The following is a 20,690-nucleotide window of genomic DNA, read 5'->3' on the forward strand; positions in this document are numbered from 1 at the left end:
AGAGGCCCTATTAAAGTATCCTTGTAAGTATCTTTGCAGAGTCCTTTTCCTTCTCACATTTCTTGATACACTTACATTTACAGTTCTGAGCTACCCAACCATTTCAGCCCGTTCTGTACTTGCCACAACACACACAGGCAACTGCAGAGACCCTTCTGTCAGACCATCAGGAAAAGTCTATCAGATTGTGTAAGTATCTTCTCAACATCTATATGTAAACAGAAGTCATCAGACCTTCAGTAAAGGCAGTTTTTCCTTCAGGACAACAATGAACAGCTTTTGTGAGAAATGTTAAGAGCCAGTATGTTCAATACAACACTCCAGTGTAATACCTTCAGAGATTAAAAAACAACATTAATGCTTGCTGCAACAGTATTTACGTGTAGTCAATAGGCTCAATGAATAGGAAATAAAAGTGATTTATTGCAATGAGTAGATATCAGACAAACAGGTATTTAGAAGTCCAGTTTGTTACGATTTTATTTAAACAAAACAAAGGTTTAATGTTTTCATGCAATATTTGCACTTAAATAATCATGACAAAGAGCAGAAGTAGTTAAGGAGTGCACTAACTATAGACCTTAGTGAACATACAAAAAACTCAGCATTATAGGTTATACAAAGTAAAGAACATCTTAAATACTTTCCCAAAATACTGCAGCAGCCAAGACACAGTGATATGCCTTACAAGGGCATAGGAATGTAATTTAGAAATCACATGGGAACTACCCATTTCCTTTAATTTCACAAACAAGACAAAAGCAACATTCAACTCCACACAATGATTTTTCAAATAATGTCTATACAGTACCTTGAGTTTTATCCAAATAGTAAAAGTTAGACATGTTGTTTATTTAGTAAACAATTATGAGGTAAACCTCTATTACATTTTTGCTTGGTTTTACCTGGAGTAGCCATGTTATTTAAAAGTGGGCAGGTTTGGCACTTTTATACTGATGTCGCCAATATTAATATTTCTTGGGATCTCTGGCAGATTCATATTCTTTACAGCTGAAACAGCCCGGGCTGGAGCTCCTGCTAAACCAGCCTGTGTACAAAGTGAGGAAAAATGTAAGTCAGGCAAAGTTGGTTACAAAAAGATTCAACAGCAGTATACACAGACAACTAACTTTCCCAGTATTTCCATGGTTTTACACAATTAGAAAGACCAGATGGTAATTATGTTTGGAATGAAATGGGTTATTTGGAAATATTAAACCAGAAAGAGAAAACAGTTCACACGTTCCTTTTTATATGGTAAAACATGTAATGTCAACTTGATGGAAACGTATGCAGAGAGGAATAAGAGGCTCATCCACATGTGTGTAATATGCAGGTTATTGAAGAGACAATGTCGAGGCACTTAAGTTCAACGTACTGTCTTTGTCTCTCGCCTATTCTAAGAGTTCATGTGGTTCAGAGTTGACCAATATTGGCTACAGGTTCAGAATATGTAACCTCAAAGTAGCAAGTTACTGAAAGCCAGTTGAACCATATTACATATCAAAATGCAAACAAGTATGAGGTAATTCAAGGTGGCTTATCCTGAAATGAAAAGGGTGAAAACCTTGCATTTGTGAGTGATAAAGAGCATGTAGAAAGATTATTTCTATAGACCAAATGATTTGATCTGTTACCCCTAGTATCTAATTATTTGCTAACATATCTGCAGCCTTTAGGCACAGGGGAACATTATATAATCTGATTATGCCAAATTAAATACTGTACTAGCTACTTTGTAATAAATTCCTCTACTGCAGTTTCTCCATTTAAAGCAATAGTTCTACTGTATAAATATAAAAATTTAGCAATATAGAAGTAAGTTCATTACTGACTTCCATTCAGTTCTGCCTTTTAGATAAAATAACTGTGCAGTTTACACACTAGAGCTTATTACTGAAGTACTAAGAAAGATGATTTGCAACTTGTAAGTCTGAAGACATACAGAACATGATCATTCCCAACTGCTTCTGAAGAACAGCTTTCAAAACGTCCTTAGTTTAAGGACTGTTAAAGACCAATAACTGTTATTGTATTTGATACTGTGTAGAAAAGGTAGCACTCATTATAAATATGGAATTGTTTCTCCTATAAATCCAAATTCACTAAGTATATATAGAATTAGCTGTGTGGCTTTATTTCAGACTTGCCACTGAAGTGCAAAAGTCTTTTTTGTTCTTGCTAGATAAATAAAATAAAATAAAATGAAATAAAATAAAATAAAATAAAATAAAATAAAATAAAATGTTAAAGCCTGTAAGATTTTTAAAACAAAGCAATTAGTTGCAGAAATTCTGTGAATAGGTAGGGGAAAAAAAGGACTTTTTGTTTTAAAAGTAGGCTTAAAAATATTTGCAAAAGATAAAAAACACAATGAAGTGATCTTCAAAACTACTATGGTTTTACACTGTGGCATCTTACAGGCCCAGTAAAAAAGGGGAGATCTATAAGAAACAAAGCAACATGCTAAGAACTGTTTAAAAAAAAAAAAAAACTAAACCTGTAGAAATTGAAGGTCTTTCATTAAGAATGATTTTACTTAAGGGAATCAAAGACTGAAGAAATCAGTGCATTTGTGCATAAGATAATTCTGAGCAAGAAATACAGCATTTCAAAAGGAGAAAACTTCTGGAAAAAGTTTATATCATATTTGATTATTAATTAGTGTTTGTAGATTACTGCTTTTAGTATAACCTTTTCATATTCTCAATTTTTGCTGAAATTCGTTGTAATTACAGGGTATATTTAGACAGAGGAGAATATTTTAATTCTGACGTGTCCACCTGCACTAATGCACAAAAGGAGGTAGACACCTCATACACTCCTCAGAGAACAACTCTACTTTTTGAAGGCTATGCAAAACTACTTTCCCCTTTTACTGCTCTCTTAATAAAGGAACAAATGTACGGTCAAATTAACATAAGGTTTCCACCTTAAATCCTACCTACAATTCCGCTGTAGATATGTATATAGTCTGTTCTCCCTTCCAAAAAGATAACCCATAGTCAAAATAAAACCTATTAAAGTTTCTGACTTTGAGCTAACCCACTTACGTTATGTGGAAAGGCTTAAGCATCATAAATCCCTAGATGTTAGCCACAGGAGGATTCCCAGTACCAGGAACAGAGACCAGAAAGCTGTGAGTCATCTGTTACAAAATCCCCCCTGCCAAAGACTCCTATGTGATACATGCCAAGGTTTAGAAAGGCAGGTGGGGGTAGAGGAGAAAGCTCCAGAAATCTTCAGTCTCTTAATGCAATCAAGTAATTTGCTCTCGCTTTCGCCCCTCACATAATCCAAATTATCACTTCTCAACTGTATGGCTAACTACAACTAAAAAGGTGGAAAAAAGCCATTTTAAAGCCTCTTTTTCCTTGGTTTCCCTTTACGTCAGCAAGTGTCATGCACTTCGGAGGCCATTTCAATTCCAATCCCTTCTTGAAGGGGAATGTACGGACCTAATACTAGTAGTATTAAGAAAAGTAAGTGTCCATAATGCACAACCCTTAATCTGCAATATCTTAAAGATGCAGCATTAGATACTGCAATTTCTTGTTATTTAACATGTTCAAAAACAGTGGAGAAGATATGTTGATGTTTGTCACTATTTTTTTCTGTTTGAGAACTTGGAGTTATTCATTTTAAATGAAGAGTAAGTACCAGTGAATTTTTACCAGATAAACCAATAAATGCATTTCCTTTTTATTTGGTTCTATCTTTTAAATTCTATATTCAGTAACCAAAGAAAAAATCTTGAAGAAAAAACAAAAATGGGGCAATGTAAACTGTTTTCCATACAGAAGATGAAAATAATAATAAAGTAGTAACAAAAGCAATGAATTATATACAATTTGTAACTGAAAAAATGGGAAACCAGAAAAATACCATAAGTGATGGACTTGGTCTACACAAACAGGCATGACTGGCAATTCAAAAGAGAGATGCCTTCTAGGTGACTAGGATGGAGATTCCTTACCCTATTTTAATGAAAGTTAATTATTCTTAATGGACAAATAGAAATTTTAGTATAACTCGTCACTATTTTTACCTACCTGCAGCTATCCTCTTTACACAGATTTATAGTCCCTGCCTCCCGCCCCAATGGCATAGGACACAATGGAGACACAATTGAGAATTATTCAAAATACCACAATTGACATGACCATTTCCCTTCCACCCCCCTATATAGTCATGACTTCCAACAGTCACATTTCATTAGGATCATTTGGATCAGGATCAACAAAGATCCCTAACGAAAGTACTAGGAATTTCAATTTACCTTTTTTTTTTTTTTTTGCCAGCAAGATTGTCTTTCACTACCACATACTGCAGTAGAGAATTTCAAACTATTACAATCTCTTCTCCCATGATTCTCTATATTAAGTGGTTTTGTAATTCAATGTATATATAATATGCACAGCAGAATGCTGTTTATTAAAATTAATGTTGATTATATAAAGCATGAGAGTCATACTGTATTTTGAAGTCAGAGCAAACAGTTTGTAAAAAATATCTAATAAAATGACTGAAAAGTACTTAAACTTCAAAACTGGAGAGCTAATAAATTATTTCAAATGTGATTGCATTCCTTTTTAGCATGTCAAACAGTGAATTAGTATGTAGTCTGCCATTTATCATCTTTTAGAGAAAGTGAACTATATTTATAAACAACAGTTGTACATGAAATACTTCCAGACCAGTGTGCTTTAAGCAGTTTTATAGAGGTACCTGATAAAAAGAGCCATCATTGTAACACTGCATTGGACATGTTTCAACTGCCTTTATTATAAAATAATTCAGCAAGTAACTTGGTGAGGTGCAAAGAAAAAACTGTTTCACTTGAAAAAAAATCAAAACACGCAAGCTTTAAACATGCAGTGAATGATGAATTGTCTGTCACAGCCAGCAAATGACTTAAGCAAGTGAAAATGATACTTCTTAAGACACATTAATGAATTTTCAGAAATACAGTACGAATTGCATACAGCTGGTATTACAAAGAGCCAATACACCAGATTATTTTTTGCCACAGCTGCTTTGTATTCTCAATTTCATTTCTTATCAAAGTTGTACTTGAATCTTGAAACACTCTATATTATCATTTTAGGTTCAGTTACTGCAAAACATTATTGCAAACATGTTCATACGCTTTTAGAGTGAAAAAGCGATTCTATAAATGCAAAACAATGATGCTATATTAAAAATTGAAGTAGATGCATTTAATAACAAAACTTATTCTAATGGTCCTAGTCTATGAAGTGAGAAATATGAACTGTTGTTAGTTTACTTAGGTCATTTTTTATTACTGTACGAATCAATTTCCTTATCATCGTTTCTTATAATACCCCAGTGGTAACATTACACGAAAGTAATCCCAAAAACATTGTTTTATTCAAAAAAAAAAAAAAAAAAGAAATTCATATCCTTTGGAAAGAAGATTAGAAAATTACATATCACAAATTTAATTAATATGCATATACCAAAAAGAAAAAAAAAAAGATTCAGACTGCCATCCCAAGCAACTCTACGCAGAGCTAGCTACCACTAAAACAAACATGTAAAAATATACAGCCTACTGGAAAACAAAGTAATTCAGGCTAAAGCTTTGCAAAAGAAGCCACCCTTTTCCAGATACACTGGAGGTACAAGGACCTCTCTGCTGCTGGTGTTTCATACTAATGCTTCTTTCCAGAACAAGTATGACTTCAAAGCAGCAGGGTTATGAAAGAATGAAAAGATGCAATACATAATATAAAGGAATGATCATGTCCCCTGCTTATGAGGTTAAATAAATGAACATAATTAGAGAAAAAACAAAATGAAGTCTGCAAGTATATCAAAATGAGGCCAAACAGATAAGAAGACTTAAGACATACTCTTAGAAATTTTAAGCACTTGAATCACAAAGAGTAATGGATGGGAATGATTAATTATTTGTTTGTTTGTTTTTCATTGCCAGACCCAAAAATAAAAACAGAACATGGGTGAGCAGAACAGAGAAAAAAAAAAAAAGTAGCTTTGCACAAATTAAAAAAAAACTGAAATCAAGCTCCCTACTGTTACAATGAAATACGGATTATATGTTACAAGTGTTGACATATTAGGCAGAGGAAGGTCATTTCCTTGATTTTCTTCATGTGCCATAACAACTCCAAATTTAGGTAAAATATTTCATACTACCCAAAAATATTTTTAGCTAATGCTTTAAAACTTACTGCTAGTAAAACCAACTACAGAACTGTATTTTCTAAGTTTTAAAGTAAGATATTATATTACTTTTTTTTTTCATGGAAAAATCATGTAAAAAGCCAAGAGCAAAGCTATTTATAAATTAAATAAACTTCATCTCCTTAAGAGTCTAGCTACTTAAACTACCTACAGTTCAAACACATACATACTTAAAATGAATGGAAATGAATTTTGAAATAGTGTAATTAACATTGACTGACATTCAAACGGCTGAATTCAACTGAATGTTTCAAATAGCAAGTGACAGGGGGACAATTAACATAAACTGAACTTCAAACATATATTTTCCTCCTCCTCTTTCAACTCTTGTTAATATTCATGTTCAGTGACTGGGGTTACCAAGGTATCTTAAAGCAAAATCCAGTGATTCATGGCAAGGGCAGCACTGCAAACATACATCTGAAGTTTAGTACAAGCTTACTGCCCTTTTCATTTTATGTTTGTTACACTTAGTAATTGAAAGAACAATTTTGGTATTTCTACATCACTTTTATAAACTATACTGAAAATTTTATTTCACATGTATAAAACTGTTTGGATTTGTTGGGGTTTTTTTAAGTTCTGCTTACCAGAAACTTACTCTGAAACTCCACTTCTCTTTGCAAGCAGGTAAGTTGTTTGTTTTCATCTGGAAGCATTAAGTGGTACTAAGCAAGACATTTATTACCTATTTTAGATTTTTCCAATCAGGAAGCTATATCGACTATATCATCACATTCTATTTTGCTAACTGTGTGTTCAATTTCTATTCAGATTAGTTTTGCAACTTTTTAAAAAAAAAATCATACAAGTTCATACTTCTTTGTTTCTTAAACAATGATACAAAGAAAAGTTAAATTCTAAAATGCAGGAAGAGAAATAAAATAAAAAATATGATGTCAATGGAAAGCTAGTAAAATACACTATAGCCAATAAAAAGATGAGGGAGCTACAAGAAGAAACTAGCACAAAAAGTAGGCTACAAGGACTAGTATGGGTATTTTTACACATAATTTTTGAGTCTGGCCTACATAATTTATTGCCTTTGACATCATTTTGCTTTCCCTTGTTGTTAAAAGTACATTTTTTTCTCAAAGTCAGCAATACCTTTGTCTACCTGTCCTGTCTGGGAGACTGAAAGATAAAGGTCTGTAAGAGAGAAGAATGAAAGAGCTAGAAAAGATCAGGAGGTTCGGAAAAAATGAGGTCCAACTTAAAAGTCTAAATCACAGGCAGCTGAACACTCCAAATAGAGAAAAGGTAGCCCAGGTTTACCTACAATACTTCCAGAAGCTCTGGATAAAATCCCAGTGACCCCTCTCCCATCAATTCCCTCCCTTAATCACAATGATCCTTTGGCTTTAGAAAGGTTGACCAGAAATCCATTCACAGGTAAACACTAAACTTTAAGGTCGGGAGATACAGTAAAGACAACATTTTGCAGGGTACAAATACAATTTCCTTCTTAGCTCATCCACGCAACTTAAGAGCTGAATCAGAAATCAAAGCTAGGGACTCAATCACAATGATATAAATAAATAACCTCTGTTGAAAGGATTAATTAATACTTTGAACTGATAACATTGTTGAAATATTTGTGAATTAAACACATTTTTTTCTCATTTGCTAAATTCCAACTGAAAGCCTGTTTAGAAACCTAATATAAAACTAATCAAATGCTCAATGTCAAATGGCTGGATTTTGTGTAGTAAGGGAAAGTTGGATGGGCATACTGCAGAATTTAGAACGCTTCTGTAAATGCAGCTCAGTTACAATTTCATTAGATTCATCATTTCAGCAGGCAATTCAAAAAGGCAATTCAAAATTCAAAAGGCAATTCAACCTCAACACAGCTAAGCTATAGATGCCACAACCATGACTGAGGCTGAAGAAGCGGAACAGACTAAAGCTTGAGTGCTGTGGCATAGGTGGCAGTCCTATGAACTACAGCTGATATAATAATAATTTGTTTTTAAAATAAATTTTCTTTCTGATGAAACAAAACTAAGAGGATCCACTAGTTTTGATTTCTTAGTGACCAGCAATAAAAATATTATTGTATTACTATTTTTGATTTACACAAAATGGATTTTCTTCTATCTAAATACATGTTTAGGAAAGACATATTGAAAGATTTACAATCCTGATCAAAAAGACAAAAGGAAAAGAAATAGCAATCAGGAAACATCTGAGGATATACATGAAACAACCAATTAATGATCTACAGAAATATTTATCAGGTATTGTGAACTATCTCAGTAATTGTTATATTCGAGAAGAGACAGTCACTGAACTAAAAAAAAAATTAATTTGTGGTGAGCAGACTGTGAAATGTTCTACTCCATCCCAGTCACCAAGTGTTTCAATTTATTACTGCTACTTCTTTACCTTCCATAATTCATTGCCGAATGTAAAAGAATAAATTGCTATCTGCTATTTTCCCTGCTTATGCTCTGAGTTCTCCATGTGTTTTTTTTTGTTTTGTTTTGTTTTTATCTTCTACCATCTGATTTTCTTCTAAAAGTACCTTAACGGAAAGAATGACTTACTGATGGATAATGGAAAACAGCAAAAATTGCAGCTGGCTGCACTGAATTTATGTGTTTCAGACGCCTAGTGAAAGACTGGTTTATAGTGGATTTGGTAACAGAACAAATATAATTAAGAAAAAACTCCTTCATTAAATGCTTTTAGGTGAAACTGATTTTGTGCATAACACACAGTAGAACACACTTGCTTAGTAAATTCAGCTTTTGGGACACTACACTACTCTTCCATCAATATATGAAAAATATATGTATACAGAAATTATTCAAATATAGCAGTAATTCATGAGAATAAATCCAAGTATTCATCTCTATGAACAACAACTCATTCAGTGTTTGAAAAAGTGTTAAAATGAATGTACTGAGCATCTTCATAATCTGTAATACAATCTTTCTGGATGTGTATTGCCATGCACAATATCCTATCAAACTGCTTTTTCCTGCTTTTCACACAGTGTTGTCCTGTTCTTGGGAACAGTTTGCAAGTTGTGTAAAACAGACAATTAAATGTATCAAAACACTCAAGATGATGCAGTGTGAGATTGCAGAATTAGGAGAACAGTATACATTTACCACAAAAAAGCTGAAGAATTAATTTCTCTCTGTTTTGCAAGATGTACTCGATTTAAAACTAGGAAGTTCTCTGTGTCTTCCCCGCAAATGTCATTTAGTTCATATTTATGCCACCTGTAATATTTCAATCCACTCAGCTGACCTCAGCTTTAGAAAGAGTCTCCAATTCAAGCAGAAGTTTGTTTACAAATTTGAAAAAGCTTTGAAAATCAGATGATATGTTCTTCTGATATGTTCTCTCTCTTATCAGTAAGAATTATAGACTTACTACTAGCATTTTAGCTTACATGACAAGTCTGGTGATGTTTAAAAAAGTAGAATTCTGTCTCATGGCTAAAATAATTCTAAATTCCCTTCTCTTTCTAAACTTCTCTCCTAAACATTCAACAGTATTAAAGACAAGCATTTTAATATCCAGATTTGCACACTCCAAAGCTGGATGTGGAATTACAGGTATGTCTTGTCACTCTTCCACAAGTGTATATCTTTTCCACTACTAAGTGGAAAAGAGATTTCCACAAGTTATGCAAATATCCCTTGCTCAGACTAATATGGGTATGTAGAGAATTCCATCTTCTCACTGGAATCTACTCAACCAATGACCAAATGTTCAGATTACCAATATAACAGAATTCATATTAACTTCAAAGGGCCTAAAACTGGGCTTTACTTTCTATCAAGTCCATTTAACTCCAATTTATTATTTCATGTTACAGTGTTTTTGTGACACTAAGTATACTTCCATTTATTTCAGCTGCCAGAAGCATACCAGCAGACAGGAATATATTGTCTACATACTTTGGTTCTTCTTATTTCAACTGTTACAGTCATCAGTGGTTTCCAACAAAATAAATATACTGGAAATAAAATGCTTTCTGTAGGAGAAACTTATAGAACTACAGATGTATCCCAATAGCAATGACAGGCACTGCTGTTAGATACAAATAGCAAAAACTAAACAGCTACTTTTCTAAGCAATTATTACTTACAATGAAAGGTACAATATACTTAGTGCTACACTGTGAACTTTTAGCATTATAAGCAAGCAGCTGTATATAGTTTGCTACTGAAGAATAAGCAGCATTATATAACATGCATTCACTGCAATCATGTTTTTAGTTTAGACACTACACAGTGCTGCTTGATTCTTACCTCAGATTTCTCCAGTTTATTTTGAGCATCAATCTGAGTGACAATTTCATTCATGTTGGTCTCCAGAACCATTCCACCCATGACCATTTCAGCCAATATATTATGGACCTAAAAGAGAACATGAGAAAAAATTTAAATGCTCAATACATATCTGGACGGATGATGCCTAGATTTATCAATCCAGGAACACATATATTCTGTAAGTAAATTAACATAATCAATTTCTTTAACACAATTTGGGATAAAAAGCTCATCACCTGCTGTTTGTTTCTGCAACATCCTCTTTGCTCATAGTTCTTCTACAATCTCATCATCTAAACCACCTTTCTTACCAATGCTAGGAGAAGAAACTGTCATTCATCTTTCTTTCAGTATGTGTCTTCTGTCCAAGGACTATGAACAGGAGTTCTAATTAGCAGCATAAGCTCTACAATATTAAATTGCTCACAGTTGTGAGCACTTCACAACTACTTTGTGCTACACGTATGAAGGACAAGAGACCGAGTGATGTTCACCCATGGCTACCAGGACTAGGTTCAGGCACAGCTGTAACACAACTGAACATACATACCACAAACATGGAGATGTCGGCATCTAGGATGGGGATTGACAGCCTGGACTCAAACTGAAAGACTGAATAAGCCAATTGGTGACATTAATGAAATGGGTATGTCTAAAATTCCTCTTCCCTGTAATCCTGATTTCTGAATTTCTTTGCTTTTGCATACTTTCTACTGAAACTCGAGTTCATATCACAGAATCATCTAGGTTGAAAGAGACCTCCAAGATCATCTAGTCCAACCTCTGACCTAACACTAACAAGTCCTCCACTACACCATATCACTAAGCTCTAAACCTAAACGTCTTTTAAAGACCTCCAGGGATGGTGACTCAACCACTTCCCTGGGCAGCCCATTCCAATGCCTAACAACCCTTTCAGTAAAGAAGTTCTTCCTAATATCCAACCTAAACCTCCCCTGGCGCAACTTTAGCCCATTCCCCCTCGTCCTGTCACCAGGCATGTGGGAGAATAGACCGATCCCCACCTCGCTACAGCCTCCTTTAAGGTACCTACAGAGAGCAAATATATAATGTAAAATATTGCAATCCCAAAAACTTCACCTAAATTGTCACCAAAACTTCAACCTTGGATATAGGGAGAGCAAACTTCAGGCTGCTCAGAGAACTAGTTAATAAGGTCCCTTTGGAAACTGCTTTTGAAGGCACTGGGGTCCATTAATACTGGTCAATTTTTAAGTAAGAGCACAGGAACAGGCAATTTCAAATTGTCAGAAATCAAGCAGGCATGGTTGACCTGGCTGAGCAAGGATCTTCTAGGGTTTAGGCAGAAGAAGGAAGTGTACAGCCACTGGAAGCTAGGTCAGGCGACATGGGAGGACTAGTAAGATGCTGTTGCCTTTGAACGAAGAAAATTCATGTGGCCAAGGCTCAATTAGAGTTGAAACTGGCCAGTACTGTGGGGAACAATAAAAAGCTTTTTGCTTTTTTTTTTTTTTAAATATGTTAACAGCAAAAGGAGGACCAGAGAAAACATTGCTCCATTACTTGATGAGGACTGTCACCACACAAATAGAGGTATAGACAAAGCTCAAACATTTACTGCCTTCTTCACCTCTGTCTTCAACACCAGTGATGGGCTCTGGGATCCCAAGTGCCCTGAACTGGAGGACCGTGACTGCAGCAACAACAAACTCCCAGCCAAGCCCAAACTTGTGCGGGACTTGCTGCTCCTGCTGGATGCATGTAAGTCTATGGGGACTGATGGGATTCATCCCAGGGTACACAGGGAACTGGCTGATGACATTGCAACACCTCTCTCCACTATTTTTCAATGATCTTGGGAATTTGGAAAGGTCCTGGTCAACTGGAGGCTGGCAAATATTGTTCCAATTTTCAAGAAGGGCAAGAAAGATCCTGGTAATTACAGGCCTGTAAGTCTCACGTCAGTGCTTGGTAAAATTATGGGGAAAATTATTTTGGGACTTATTGAAAAACGCCTGAAAGACAATGTGGTCATTGTCCACAGCCAACATGGGTTCATGAGGAGAAATTTCTGCTTAACAGCCTTAACTTCCTTTATGAAAAGGTCACCCATCTAGTTGATCAAGAGAAGCCAGCAGATGTCACCTTTTTGGATTTCAGCAAAGCTTTAGATACTGTTTCTCACAGTATCCTTCAGCACAAAATGTCCAGCATACATTTAGATAAAAACATAATATATGATGATGAAATGTGTGATGAAATATAATATATGATGATGGATGATCAATTAGCTGACAGGTTTGGCTCAAAGGGTTATATTAAATGGGGTTACACCAGGCTGGCAGCCAGTCACTAGTGTGGCTCCCTGGGGCTCCATTTTAGGGCCAGTTCTCTTTAATGTTTTCACAAATGACTCAAATGTAGGACTAGAACGTGTTTTGAGTAAGTCTGCAGATGTCACTAAATTGGGAGGAGCTTTTGACTCCACTGAGAGCAGACATGCCTTGCAGCTTGACGTATCTTGACAAATTAGAGAGCTGGGCAATCACCAACAATGTAAGAACAAGTGCCAGATTCTGCACTGGCGAAGGGGCAATGCTGGCTATACATACGGCCTGGGGGATGAGAAGCTGGAGAGCAGCCCTGGGGAAAGGGATCTAGGCACTCTGGTTGACAGCAAGTTGAATATGAGTGAGGAGTGTGCCCTAGCAGCCAAGAGGGCCAACCATACCCTGGGGTGCATCAGGCCCAGCACTGCCAGCTGGTTGAAGGAAGGGATTGTCCTGCTCCGCTCTGTTCCAGTACAGCCCCACCTCAAGTACTGTGTGAGGTTTGGGGCACCACAGTATAAAAGAACATAAAACTATTAGAGAGTACCCAAAGGAGGGCTACAAAGGTGACGAAGGGTGTGGAGGGGAAGATGTATGAGATGTGGCTGAGGTCCTTTGGTTTGTTCAGCCCAGAGCAGAGCAGGATGAGGGGAGGCCTCATGTTAGCCTGCAGCTCCCTCACAAGGGGAGCGGAGGGGCAGGCACTGAGCTCTGCTTTCTGGGGTCAGTGACAGAACACAAGGGAACGGCGTGGAGCTGGGACAGGGGAGGGTCAGGCTGGGTGTTAGGGAAAGGTTCTGCACCAAAATGGTGGTTGGGCACTGCGACAGGCTCCCCAGGGCAGTGGTCATAAAACCAAGCCTGCCAGAGTTGAAGAAGCGTTTGGACAACGCTCTCAGACATAGGGTCTGATTTTTGCATGGGGCTGTGCAGAGCCAGGAGTTGGACTCAATGATCCTTATGGCTCCCTTCCAGCTCAGGATATTCTATGATTCTATAATTCTGTGTTTCTGAAGACCAGGAACATATGAACATATGATCACTTTTCTGAGATAAACACATTGTACCTGATACTTCAAAGCGTAACTGTGCTATTATTTTGGATATGCATGAAGTTTCCCTGTGAATTAAAGGTAAATCTCTAAATCAAAGATGTAAAGAGGAGTTGAGGGTAATATATTAAAAACTACCACACTTCCTGCTTTTGTGCCATACCTCAAAAACAAATCATCAGTACATTTCAGAAGGAAGCAGCTCTCTTCTGTCTATTGCTGCTGAGTAAAGCTTTAAGAATCAAATATTTATTAGAAAGATTAAAAATCCTTAATAAAGCACTAGCTTCACTCCTAGTATGTATATATTCCTCCCAAAATACCAAAATGGTAAGTATAATACAAAAGTGATGCTAAAGAATCCATTCTTCTGGTTTGCAATGAGGTGAATTTAAAGGTTTTCTAGCATCACAATCAGAAAAGATACAAACATGGTAATCTAGCATTAATATATTCTGCACTGACAATCTAAATGCATTGAAAAATGCCATCAATATCTACTTCCTTTTATTGAAGTCTCATTTTTACTTATTGTATAAAAAGAGTTTACTGCCCTAAACAAACAGGAGTTAGCATACACATTGCATGGGCTACCTGCAATACTAAACACTTACGTGAAGTTGCATTTGGCTACAAATTTGCAAAGAATGATTTCATAGACAACTGATGGAAGATACAGTGCATTCAACAGAATCAACTGAAAAGGAAACTGCTCTTTCAGTCAACTCTCAATTTTACTCATACAGAAAGCTTGATAATACAAGTTGATGATGCAAAATATTGACTTAAGATATTGTTGGTATGAAGAATATCAAAGATATTAATTCGGAAACCATTATAAACATAATATTAAAATTGATACAGATAGAGCTTTTTTTTTTCTTAACAAGTTAACAACAACAAGTAACAGACCACGTTTAGAAAACCATCGGTGCCGCTGGTGGTGGTCATAAAGCCTGCCCACTTGAAAGTGGTCTTGCAAAAAATGATACAGAATCAGAGTTCTAAGTCAATCAACAAATCAAGTCAATCAGTTTGGCACTGTCCCCCACAACATCCCCCAAGACATCCTTATCTCGAAATTGGAAAGACATGGCTGGACATAGCTGGACCACTGAATGGGTAAGGAATTGGCTGGATGGTTGCACCCAAAGAGTTGCAGTCAATGGCTCAATGTCCAAGTGGAGATCAGTAACGAGTGGTGTTCCTCTGGGGTTGGTCTTGGGACTGGTATTGTTTAACATCTTTGTTGGTGACAGGGACAGTGGGATCTAGTGCACCCTCAGCAAGTTTGCCAATGAGACCAAGATAAGGCCTGGGGGTTGGAGTTAGATGATCTTTAATGTCCCTTCCAACCCAAACCATTCTATGATTCTATGTATTTAGTTATATTTCATTTCATCAACCATTTACTAAGCAAGTATTTTTCATGTTATGTAAATAGTGTTGTTGGTTTTTTCCTAGTTTCTGAATGTGCATTGTACAGACTTACGGTAGGACTAATACATAATTCATGTCTCCCTACACAAGTCAGGGAGAAATCTTCAGGTTAGTCTTACCTAAGCCCAACATTAACCATTTAACCGTTAACCATATATTAAATTGTTCTTTTCCTTCTCTCAATAGAAATACAGCATAACAGTGTAAATACCATCACTTACTATTGCATATTATAGACCTGAATTGTATTTTCTTTTTTAAAATGTACTTGGCTCTAAAACAGCAAGTACAGTCCCTACCTTTAGATTTCAGAGGAGTACCATACATTTTGCTCTCTTTGGCAGAGCTGGTGATGTCAAGAAAGAAATTCCACTGTAACTTTAGCCCAAACTAATATCCTTAAAATTCAGACACCATTCACTTTAAAGCCAAGGAGGGTGGAAGCAAAACAATATTTTCATCATTGAAGAATACATTTTAATGTAGTGGACACCTGAAACTGCATTGGTAAGTACATGAGAGACTAAATTCCAGCCTACAACCTGGTGAGGAAATGAAATTTAATTTCCTCTTAATATTCCTGAAATCTTTGGTAAGTTCTAGAACTTGGCCTTTCTTCTAAAGCATGGGAAAAACTTATATGTATTTCTGACAGAAGAGGGAAGAAATGACACCTCTTATTTTGCTAGTCAGCAGAGAACTTCACAGAACAAGCAATGGAAGTCTAGCAGAAAAGAACAAGAACACAAACGAGTAGGTCTTGGTCTTTTCAGATTTTTCATTGCTGTTTAAAAAAAAAAGTGAGTCATGATATTACTAAAAAATATTTTTTCTCAGACAATTTGTTTCAAACAGCTTACTGATATGACATCCTGAGATGCCAAACTCTGAGATAACAGATTGAATTTCATATCAAATCTCCAAAATGACCAAAGACAGCGAGTATCTGATCTTGCTTTCACAAATGGTCTGGTTTCTCTGCAGTAGATTACAAAGTATATTTTAAAAAAAAGTTTAATTCAATTATGCCAGTTTTGGTGACTATTTTTGCCTCCTAAAATACAACGGTAAGCAATTGTAGTCCTGTCAGTAATAATAAAATCATTTTTTTTCTTCTAGAGCGCTGACATGGTAAATAAGCAATGCATTAGGCTACATTTAGAATACTGTGTCCAGTTCAGGGAATAGCCAGTGCAAGAAAGACATAGTTAAGTTGGAGTCAATTCAGCAAATTATTATTATTACTATTATTATTATTATTATGTAATTCTAAGAATGAAGAAGCTGAGCCATTTTTCTATTTTATAACTTGTAAAGAAAAAAAATGCTTCCTGAACACATAGTCCACTTACAAAAAGATGCAGCCCAACTGCAACAACAAACCATGGCAACTGCTGCACGACGCAGAGAAAGAATTTCACTTAAAAGGTTAGGCGAATGCCTCTCATCAAAGCATTCCCAGTGCAATTGCCCTTTATATAAATTTTGAAAGAAGTCCACAACATGTAAGTAAGGTACAGATAAAGAAATAATTGAAAAGGTAGCACTACATGCAGATAGAAAAGGGTAGAGAAGGCAAACTTCAGGAATCTAACCAGTTATGGCACTGATGCTATAACTGTGTGGGACACCAGTATGCCTGCATAGGGCAGGGACAGCAATGTACTTGTATGACAGTTGTTAATATCCAGCCTTTGGTGGATACTGCCCTTATCCTTCTTATGACGGATGCAGTGAAAAAGAATGAATACAACATCTTCACACACACACACAGAAGCTCATAATTGAAACTGTAATGTTTGTAAATCTGAATATACAATTAGCATTAAAGACAGGCAGAAAAACAGGCATATTTCTTTTCTAAAACAGACTAATATACAGATGAAACCTCAGTATTCCACAATGCATCAAAACATTAAGAAAACACCCTCCTCAATCTTTACAGTCATAAAGAAACTATTTCTTTATTCTAGCTTTTGGTGCTTTACAGGATTGCTCTATTATCATTATGATCTCAAAAAGTATTGAATACACAGTTCAGATTAAAGCACCATGAATTACTGCTGAACAGATGATTCAGTATTTCACATTTGGTGTTTCACATTACAGAATACGTTCATCATAACATTTAACTTTCATATTTTTTAAAACAATTTGCGTATTGGAAAGCAAAAACTACTACTTATGCTCATGGATGCTTTAAATACACTAATCAGATGCAAAATCCATCCAGCACTTTATCTAGCTCTAAAAATTCATCAGTTGACACTTAAAAAAATTAGGCAAGAAATCTTTAAAGTACTCTTTATCCTGATATATTCTCTCTCCTTCAAAATATCTCCTATGTAAGGATTCCTGAAACACAGATTTGTTGTTTGTTGCTGAATTATTATTACAGCCCTTGTCAGATTTTTCTTTTGTTAATGTCTTATCATTTTTGAACCTATTTACAGTATTATTGGTAAATCCAATAAAATGGGACAATTTTATAGGAGTTCCGTAATTTAATTATAAATCATAAAAAATACATTATTTTGTTTCAAACTTATTTCCTGCAAATTTTTAACTGATATGCCATTGTTCTGTTTGTTTGGTTGTTTTTTTTTTTTTTGCCAATGACAGTTTTTCATCTTCTTCAGACCTTTCAACACTTTATTATTGTTAATGGTTTTTCCTTCTCTACTTCCAGTATCTTGAATATTTAACCTCTTCCTTCAAGAAGTTCCCACAAAAAGTTCCATGGTTTTAATTATGCTTCCTATGTTTCTCTCTAATTTCATTCCCACTTTTAGTATGCAATATGCAGTTCTAACATGCAGTATTTAAAAACCATGGATTGACACAGTAATTGATGACTTTTTTCCTTGCCCCATTTTAAAGGGATGCTTTTCTAAATAACAGAATACAGATGTTTTTAGTTGTTGATCTGAAATGGAAGGAAAATATGGTGATAACAAGTAATACTATGCAAATATTGTAATCCACTTACTTCCCTTCTCTTAAATACATTGCACAAATAAAAGAGTACTAGCAAAAATTTGTCCAGATACAAGCAGTAGCAAGACTAACATTTTTAGTATTAACTACTTTTTGCACAAACGTACAAATACACTTTACGTTAGCAAATACAATTTTTTTCTCAACTCTACTTATAAATTTCGTTATTTTTTTCTACAGAAATAAAAAAGCTCTAAGTTAAAAAAGCATTAAGTGGCAATGAAGTGTAAAATACTGCCTGTTTAAATGAAAGACTGAAGGTACATGGAATACATATCTTACATTTCTGAAGGAGGTTAGACTGTTAAGAACATCAACTTTTCAAAATCTGAAATTGCTATTTTGTAATAATAATTTTCAGGTGTTTTTACAAAAAAAATCAAGAGCACTTCCCACTTTTGTTCCAGGCTCAGTCTAAAAGCATGAATTTGTGCATTAACAAGTGTGGAAAAGCAAAGCATCACGAAAGAACAGTATTTCCAGGCACATATTTTCTTGCCTTCAAATTACAATCAGATTCTGGAGGTTTCACTGTTCTGGCCAGATACTATACTCTCAAACAAGATCATGGTATTCTCGAGGACTTTTCAAGAGGTGCTAGAAAACTCGTGGAAAAATAGAAGTGTTTCCTTACTTCCCTGAATGTATTCTAGTATTTCAGTTGTAAAAAACGCTTAAGACTGTGTTCTGTGATGTCTTTTCCATCAGAAAGTGCTACACGCCTGGACTCAGTATGTACAGGACTGAAACAAACTGCCACTGCTGTATAAAGTTTCACTCCAGTTATAGCAAGCTTTTTTTTTTTTTTTTTTAATACAGCTGACATGAAAAAGAGAAGCCTGTCTCCTACAGAAATTACTCTGCCCCAGCCCCTTCAAGTCATCTATGTTACATAAGGAAACTCATTCCCTCTTATATTCCATTCTCCAACTGAATTTCTAGCACTATACCAATACTTGTCATGAATAAGTATTTCTCTTGGCTCTAGAGTACTGTAAGTCATGATTGGGTCCTGAAAACGGATATCCTTGTAAAAATGCCACCTAAAAAGTTCAGTTGCTAAAGAATCAACAGTCAAGCTGCTGAGTTTACATGGTTTACGTCTTCCACTTGCTACATCATTTCTTACAATAAGAGGTAGCTCTTGTATTTTTATGCAGTTCTAGCAAAGAGATTGGAAGTCACCTTCCACAACCCAAGCACAGAAGACACAGATCAACTTTTACCCAAAGTAATTAGTTAACCCTCACTGTTCTTAACACCAGACCATGGAAAACAAGTATTTGATGTTTCACCCCAAACAGCTCCCACACATAACAAATACATACAATAATTAAGACTCCATTTATAACCAACATCCACCAACAGTTGCTGTTTTTTTCCCATTGCACCCTTGAAATTTATGAGCAAGCTATATATAATTTATGAGCAAATATCTGACAAGAGAAAAGTTAACATGTTATAACTCAGAAGATTCAATGCATTTTGTCTCTTGACAAGCTGGCTTTACCAGCAGTCTAAAGAGAAATTTCATCTGTAATGTTATTCTCTTGCTGATTCATCTACCCCTTTGTTTTTTAATATAGATTTACAAGAATACTAATGAACTTAAACTGTATCAGAAACATTTTTTTGATCCTACATAATGGTATTCAGTAAATCTTACAAACCAGTAACACTGAAAAAAAAAAAGAATGGAAATGACATCAGATTAAACAGAACTGTACAACTAATGTTACTGTATTGTTGGTGATAGCCTTGCATTACCTGCAGTTCAACTTTCTGTATTGTATTCTCTTACAGACTTATGCTCAAGTTAAAAATCACTGTGCTGGTAAATGTCATTTTCAAAAACTTTTGAACTCAAGGTTCCACTGATCTTTTATTTTTGAAATGGATTACTCTTACTAAATTATCTACTTAGGTATAGAGGGTTCACATTTTCCTAACAATTTAAAATTCTAGCCTTAACGTTTAATAGGATTCTCCTGCATTTTCTTTTATTTTTACTAAATCAAATTAAATACTTCACTTTTAGCTTCCCTTTGACAATTATTTTTCACCAAGAAAATATAATCTCATCATTAGTAACTTCTGCAGCTAGTAACTTACACAACACAAAGTAAAATATAGTTTCAGAAATTTAACATGGTGGAGCACCAAAAATTTTCTACATTTTCTTAGAGAGATGTTTCTCCTGTGCAATGTAAAAGTCTACCTACATTAAGGAATGTCACTGAACAGAACATGCTACAGAGCTAAAGCTTGGACTGCACAGCAGCCACAAAGTATTTTGCAGCTTAAGCTACAGATCAAACTCCTTGCCACAAAAGTATTGCAAGATTTGGGTTCCTTAAGCTCAGAAGCTA

General features: G+C 35.3%; 1 protein-coding gene across 1 annotated transcript in view; it reads right to left on the reverse strand.

The window, feature by feature from the left end:
* Positions 1–402: 402 nt before the first annotated feature.
* Positions 403–20,690, reverse strand: part of AP3S1 (adaptor related protein complex 3 subunit sigma 1) — a 34,487-nt gene continuing 14,199 nt past the window's right edge. Inside the window, exons 5-6 of the mRNA XM_035569030.2 lie at positions 10,500–10,607; positions 403–1,048 (exon numbers count right to left, since the gene is read on the reverse strand). Coding sequence (XP_035424923.1) covers positions 920–1,048; positions 10,500–10,607 — 237 coding nt within the window. The 3' untranslated portion in view covers positions 403–919. The remainder of the gene's footprint in view (positions 1,049–10,499; positions 10,608–20,690) is intronic.

The sequence above is a fragment of the Cygnus atratus genome, chromosome Z (assembly GCF_013377495.2).
Source record: "Cygnus atratus isolate AKBS03 ecotype Queensland, Australia chromosome Z, CAtr_DNAZoo_HiC_assembly, whole genome shotgun sequence".
Classification (NCBI taxonomy): domain Eukaryota; kingdom Metazoa; phylum Chordata; class Aves; order Anseriformes; family Anatidae; genus Cygnus; species Cygnus atratus.